At 37.0% G+C, this 7,336-nt stretch overlaps 1 protein-coding gene across 1 annotated transcript in view; it reads right to left on the bottom strand.

Moving 5' to 3' along the window:
- Window positions 1-204: 204 nt before the first annotated feature.
- Window positions 205-7,336, bottom strand: part of LOC114070878 (cyclic nucleotide-gated cation channel beta-3-like) — a gene marked incomplete at its 3' end in the record, with an annotated part of 59,083 nt that continues 51,951 nt past the window's right edge. The window contains 2 exon segments of the mRNA XM_027908493.1: window positions 205-385; window positions 2,780-2,926. Coding sequence (XP_027764294.1) covers window positions 205-385; window positions 2,780-2,926 — 328 coding nt within the window.

Consider the following 7,336-nt stretch of genomic DNA (forward strand, 5'->3'; position numbering starts at 1 on the left):
CTCTGCATAGAGTCTAGGTTCACAAAGATTTGAGCCAAATTTTAGAATCAATGTTTACAGATTAGGAAAGTGGTTATATCTCAGCTACTGAGAGCTTTTGCTGTTAATTGCAGTAAGGCTAAATTTTCATCTACTCTGTTTGCCCAAGCCCTCAAAGAATCTTTCAGCACCTGGAAGATTCTAGTCTATTTTCTGTGGCTTTACCTCAGCTTCTTGTTGTCTCTTCAGCTGCAGCAGCTTAGCAAGGCCATCTTTTCCTTTTGCTCCAAGCATTGCTTTAAACAATTTTGGAGTTTCTTGTTTCTGCCCAAAGAGACTGGCCAAGCCTCGTGGTTGAGGCACTGGTGGTCCTGGAGGAGGTTTCCCCTTCTGCTTCAGCAGCACCCTGGAGATGGAAGGGAATGAGGACACAAAGCAGTGCTGTGAAAATGGGCGAAGTTCCTGCTAAGCTGAAATACCACATTCATGCACAAAAATCTGGAAGCTTTTACAGCCAAACTTTCCTTGTTTCACAGGTCCAGTGATAAGAGCAAAACTTGAAATGATAAGGGTTTTGCCCCAGGCTCTGGTAGAATTGGAGGTAACTGTTCAAATTTGGAGTTGCTTACCTATATCCTGGAGAATAAGCAGCTGCTGGCTCAAATTGACATGTCACAAAGCAGATGAGAATTACATAGGGAGAAAAGAGGTGTGGAGGTGGATGGGTGTCCCATACCTGAGGTGTCAGTCTCTTGCCTGGACTTCTGGATGCAAATTCTTAGAGCATTTAATGCTCCACTGGGAGTCCAGCTGAGACTTGTGGAAGTAATAGTTTACCAAAGTAATTTCCTGCATGGCTCATTTCTCATAGGTCAGGTTAGACAGTGGTACTTATTTTTAGTCTTCTTCAGTAGAAGAAGACACTCTGAAGATATAAACATTACAGCCAATCATATGGCAGACTAGATTTTCACACCATTCTGTAGCTGTGCTGGTTTGGAGCCATAATGACAAGAAGTGAGAATGAATGTTGAGGGTAAAGATTAGATGACAGATCTGAGATACATGAAACCAGTGGAAAGCAGAGGGTTCCCCTGCTTTCAGTGTCTATTAGATTATTGTACAGTTTTTCAAGGCAACTTTTCTATCCTTGCAAAGCTTAAGGCTTTTTATGAAGAAGGACTATACTTGCAGTCTGTAGTACAGTAAATTCCATAATACTATAATTTTCTCCAACATCTTGTACTTTAGAAATTTCAGAAGTGTAACTTTTACAATTTTTTTTTCAGTTTTGTCATTAATTAAAAAACTACACTTCAGCAACTTGCCTGGCTTTGTTATGTAAAGATGTGGGTATCGGGCAGGTGGTGATAGAATGAATTTCTTGCTTGAATAAATCTTTTGAGTTTATTTCAAGGAGCCCTTTAAAGTTGTCAGATGGCCACAGAGAACTCTAATGTAAACCTACCAGAGCAGAGCAACTGGCATCTTCTTTCCAAAACTGAACATAACTGCAATCCTTATCAAAACTGCACAAATTTTCTCTTGTTACCTAGTTTTGGCAGAATTAGTGGATACCTAGGCAGGCGGGCAAAATATGTAGCTTCCAGCACAGGGCAGGTACTGCATATCTTTAACATTAAACAGGATATCATGTATTTAGTCTGATATCTAGAGAGGGCTGTGAGCTCAAATAGGAGTGCAGGTACAAAAGTTGGATGATTAAGCTCCGCAATTGAGAAAGACTACTGGTGGAAGCAGAATTTAATGGATTGGCAAAATATGATCAGGGTGGGCAAGAAGGCAGAAGAGGTAATGTGGGGCAGAGAGACAGAAATAACAAGTAGTGATGGTTGTACTGATGTTTAAATAGAAGCTAGAGAAAAGTCAGGAAAGAAATTCTGGGGACCATTGAGCAGTGGATTTGTTATACTTTTCTACCTTTTGATGCTGGTTTTGAAAATTGAGCAATAAGCCCATTCTGTGTCTGGGATCCTTGTTCCTCAGGGGCGTGGTGATTCTCAAGATACTGTTGTTTGACAACCAGGGCTGTTGCAACATATTGAATACAGCCATCTGCTAGCACTTCCATGAAACGATATATCACTCCTGTGCTATGTTTAGTCTTTGGTGAAATTTCAAGTCTGGGACCAACCTTCCAACCTTTGATAGCAATTCAAAGGCAACAGTTGAGAATAATAGGAGTGCTGAAGTATACTAATAATGACAAACTGTTTTGAGTTTTTGGACCTTTAACAAGGTAGCAAGTTATTAATTTTGTCATAATTTTATGCTTTTGAACATAATGCACAGCTCTCTAATCTTTGTACCCCCGTCTTGTCGGGCCTTACTTTAAATCCATTCCTAACTGCTATGTAGGGTTTTGAAAATGCATACAATTCTGTGGGTGCATTGAAGCACATCTCTGTAGAATTAATTGTAAGTGTTTGGTTGTGTCTTTGAAAACCTGGTGCTTAACTGACATCTCTTCTGCAGTTTCTTTCTTGACTATGTAAGGAATCCTGGTATGTATCTTCATCTCCCATTTGTTTTGTTACCTTAAATACAATGCTGAAGGCAACTACACTGAGGATTTCATTCTACTTACCAAGCTTCCACAACCCTTAGGATTCCTGCCAAGACCCTGCTTTCCACTATAAAATACCAGGCAAATCTTAGCTCTAAATAGAAATGTGTTTATATGTGTTATGCTTCCAAGAAAGGAATTTGTTCAGAAGTCACAACTGTCCATTCTGCTTAAGCTAAATGATATGACTTAAAAACTGTTGTTAGGACATACTTTGCTTTCTTCATGAGAAGCTTTTCTGAGTCAGGGTAGTGCCTCAAGATGTCATTTAGTGTTTTCTTGTCCAGAATGAAAAGGTTGGCAAAACCATGAGCCACCACATTGGCAGTCCTTCGATTTCCTCCACCTGCAGCAAGTAGGCTGGAATGAAAATAAACATCATCAGTCACATTGTTACTTGCCCTAGTGAGGAAGATCTTTGTGGTGGTTCTCCATTAAAGTCATTGTAAAGCTCACTTATGAACCTGGCTGTTCAATCTGATGTTCTGTAAAGGCCCTGTACAATTTGGATTAGAAATGTGTTCTTGTCTCAGGAAGGCAAATTGTCACTGCCAGTCAGGTAGATGCTAAGGACTGTAAAAGGTTTTGCTACACAGAGACATTTCTGTTAAAAGACACACACAGCAAGGACTGCACTTGTTTTAGTCCTCATGGGAACTTGGCATTTCTTCAATTTTATTGTTGAAAATTATTTACATCAGAAGTAAGCCAGCTTTATTTACAGTGAATGAATGATTCTGCAAGAATTTTATTTTTCTTGAGTATTTCTGCCAGTAATTTCTGCCAGACTCTGGTTTTCAGTTTTCTTGCATAACATATCTCATGTTTGAATGTTGGCGAGTTGAATGATACAGATTAGGAAGGTCTTTCAGACTGACAGTTATAAATGTGTCTGCCAGAAAAAGAGGGCTATTTTGTTTTGAAAGTAAGGCATTAGACCAGTTTAACCGGCAGGAGTTGGTCATAGGAAGGATATATAAAAGAAAAAAAAGTATGTCCAAATAAAAGTGAAATTATTCATCTTGTGTTAAACAAATGAAGAAACTTCACCTCTCAGCTGTGGTGATAAGGAAGGGAATTTGCATTCTGTTCTTAGTACTAAAATTGCACTATCACTGTACTCATAATCTACTCTAAAATTCTTCCCATAAAGATTTCCCAGTGAAATAATATTTTTAGAGAACCTAGTATTATCTCAATTTAAAATTATTAATAAAAAATTATCTGAGCCCCATAAAACAAGAATGGATACCTATCTAAAATATTAATCAAAGTTATATAAGTATTTGTTTTAATATTAAATATATTTCTAGAATATATTTCTAAATATTGCATCATACAAATAATATATTTAATTTATAAAGGACAGTAGGAGACCTCTGCAACTGTGTGTGCAAGGCTGTTTTGCATGCACACAAAGAGTATTTTTCTTCAAGCCAAGACAGCAATCAATATATGAACTCAAGCTGAAAATACAGTTTAATGTCTTCTCTTTAAGCAATTCTGTACAATTCCTCAGATAGAATAAAACTCTTTGCACAATACGAAAAGCAACTAAAGAAAATTGCAAACAGCTTTTGAGTTCTGATGAATCATTTCTCAACAAGTCATTGAACAATCATTTTAAGGCTTTCCTAACAGAAAGCTTATTTTATCAAGGTAGACGGGACTAAAGAGATCAGCTTTTTCATTATGGTGATGATGTGAGGTGAATTTTACAAGTAAGGCAGTCTCTGCTCAAACAGAATCGTCTTTGACTGAGGACAGTGTTTTGTATGTCAGCACTGAATCTGTTTTGGTTAGTATATGAATGACCAAATATTTTTAAATAGATACATTTGCCTTGCAATGGTTCTTGGTAATGTAATATCTACATAAATTGTGAAATTTGCTTTATTTACCTAACATTTTTTACTTCAGTTGTTAGCCTGAAATGCAGTAATATTAGTAGGAGTTGATAACTTTTGAATTCTTATGCTAGCAAATTAAATTTCAAGCTATAAAGTTGTCAAAGTGATGACTCTTCTATTTTCTTGATATAGCTCATCTCTGTAGGAAGCTGGTGCTCATTGAAATTAGCAAATGGGTTAGGAGATGGCATTTGTTATCAGCTGGATGTGCAGGGTTGTGGTGGCTCAACCTGGCACCTCTGTGCCTGTGCAGAGAACTGGTAAGTCATGAAAGAGGAATAGGTTTGGATCTTGCTTCTGAGCAGAATTTCAAGCTCCAAAGGGCAGACCCATTGAAAAGCAGCAGCTACCACTTCGAGGGAAATCCTGGACCAAAGAGATGGAAAATGCAATCTTTCACAGAACTAAATATTCCCAGTAGTTTTGATTTTTTAAATAAAGTTCAGAATTACAAACCAGCTGAAAGCTAAAGCTGAGATCAAACCTTTAGAGATCTTCTTGTCAAAAATTTACATAAGATGGAGAAATGTTTTAGTCTTTCCAGAATTACCATTTTCTGGTAGGAAATAGCTCTAGTAAAATAGCAGTAAATGAATGAATGAGGACATCTGGCTTAAAGTGTAACTTTCGCTGGGCTAATGAAGGGTTGTTATAACTGAATTTTTCCCTTTCTGAATTGTATGTGCTGACAGGCTCTCATTAAGGCAGCAGTCTGTTTGCTTCTGATTCTGAAATTATTTTACTTCCCCAAACTGGTATCTATGCAGGGAAGCAGTAATGAGGGGAGGATGTTAATTGGAACTCCTATTACTTAATCTCTTTCTGTAATAATTTTCAGGCTGAAATTGGCAAAGGACATGTTTGATTACTAGTCTTCCATTGGCTATCTGGTATAATTCAAGGAATTTTTTTGAAATACACAGTTTTTATTTTCTGCAATTCCTTTGCCACTGTAGACTTTTTAAGAATCATTTACATGCATTTTGAACAGAGTGAGATTAAATAGCAAGTGTTTCATCAATCATATACTTAAACCACTCAGAAAGAACGTGATGTATTTCTCTAAACAAATCTTGAATTGGAAATCAGAAGGAAATCAGCCTGATATCAGGCTATAACAACGCTATAAAGTGAAGGGAAAACTTGTATGTCCTAAGTAAGTATTTCATCCGTTCATTTTTTTTTTCCATTTTCTTCTGGTATTCTGTATTCAGAAGACCTTGACAAAACTTACACAGAAAGACACAATACAAACTCATTATTTTCTAGTGCTTTGCCGCAAGGAAGAGCATATCTCTTCCGATAGGCTTAGTGCTTCATGTCTGCCAGTTATTGTGGCTTTTCTCCTCAAGTTTATCCACTGCCTGACATTTATATGCAAATCACGTGTCTGAATGGGTTTAGTGCTGCAGTAGGTCAGTGATGAATAAAACAAGACTAGAAGTGTAGCATTATAGCATTGCTGAGCGTTTTCCTGGACATACTGGCAATTATGTAAAGAGTAACACATATTGGAAAGGAATCTTTAGAAGTCATCTATGTGGTTTTCACATGGAAACAAGCACTCAACTGTATTGGATCAAAAGTGTTAAAATCCCTTCCTGTTTTTAAACAAATCATTATAATTTTTCAGTTTTAAGTTCTCACTCCAAATAGCAGACAAATAAATAATTGAAAACCATGTGTCTGTTACATATTGGGGCTGCTTTAGTTTTTTTCTTTTATCTTTTCATTATTCAGCCCTTAGTGATGATTTCATTCTCAGCCTTTCCACATAATTTACAATACAGCCTTTTGTTTGGAGGCTTTGCTCAGGTAGTATATTGCCACACAGAGAAATAATAACCTCCAAATACCCTTCTTTCAAAGAGCTGATATAATTTCACTTTCCCACTCAATGAAAAAGTTCTGTATCTACTGGATATATCAGATGTTTTCCACTTGAGGTCTATACAAGTTCTGTATGCACATCACTGGATAAACAGGAATGTTTCCCCTACTACAAACAGAGACACAAGTAGAAGACAAATGTAAACCTGACACAGAGCTGATTACCGCTTTTCAAAATGAGGATTAAACCTACCAGCAGGAGGATTAACAGTAACTGGAAAGCAGCTGGAAGAAACCAAGGATCCAGTTTATCACATGCAGCAGCACATGTATTTTATTAGTTTTCCTCAGGCCAACCTCAGCAGGGGAGTGCTGTAGTGCCTAAAAACTAGCACTTGATTGGCTCTTTGGGGAACATAGCACATAAGAGTTAATGGATTTTGCATAGCAAGCACATAGAGAATATAAAAACCATTTGTAGCCACCAGAAAAAGAAAAAAAAAAAAAAGGTCTATCAGCTTTTTTCTTGTTTTGTATGCTCTTAAATAAATACTTTTTCAAATTAGGATGCCTGATTCCCATCAATTTGATCCCTACTTCAGCTCTAAATGATTTATTTTTATTTGCTATTTTAGTTTATCGATTTTGTTGGAAATTAATTTTCATCTTTGCTGTCTACCATTTAAGGGCACCTAGGCTCACTATACAGGCAATAAAATGTATTTGGTCCTGGTATATTGCAGACAGTGTAACAGGGAGATGTGTCGAATCTTTAAAATGCCAAAGAAGAAATTTGTCTGTATATACCTGTGTACATTGAGCAAAACATTGGTCTCAGATCTTGCCGTATTTATTGCTGATGCTTTGCTTAGATTTTCCTTCATTTATCTGCACCTCCTTGTTCAGTGTCCCCTTTGTTGATACTACTCACTTTTGAGTCTCACCATGGTAGCTGTCATGCTTACCACAGAGAATTTAAACAACCATTGATTATTTGACCAGTTCCAAAGAAAGTATTAAGAACAGTGAT

This window comes from Empidonax traillii, unplaced genomic scaffold (genome assembly GCF_003031625.1).
Source record: "Empidonax traillii isolate 1590-97213 ecotype Southwest subspecies unplaced genomic scaffold, ASM303162v1 scaffold1728:size67659, whole genome shotgun sequence".
Taxonomy (NCBI): Eukaryota; Metazoa; Chordata; class Aves; order Passeriformes; family Tyrannidae; genus Empidonax; species Empidonax traillii.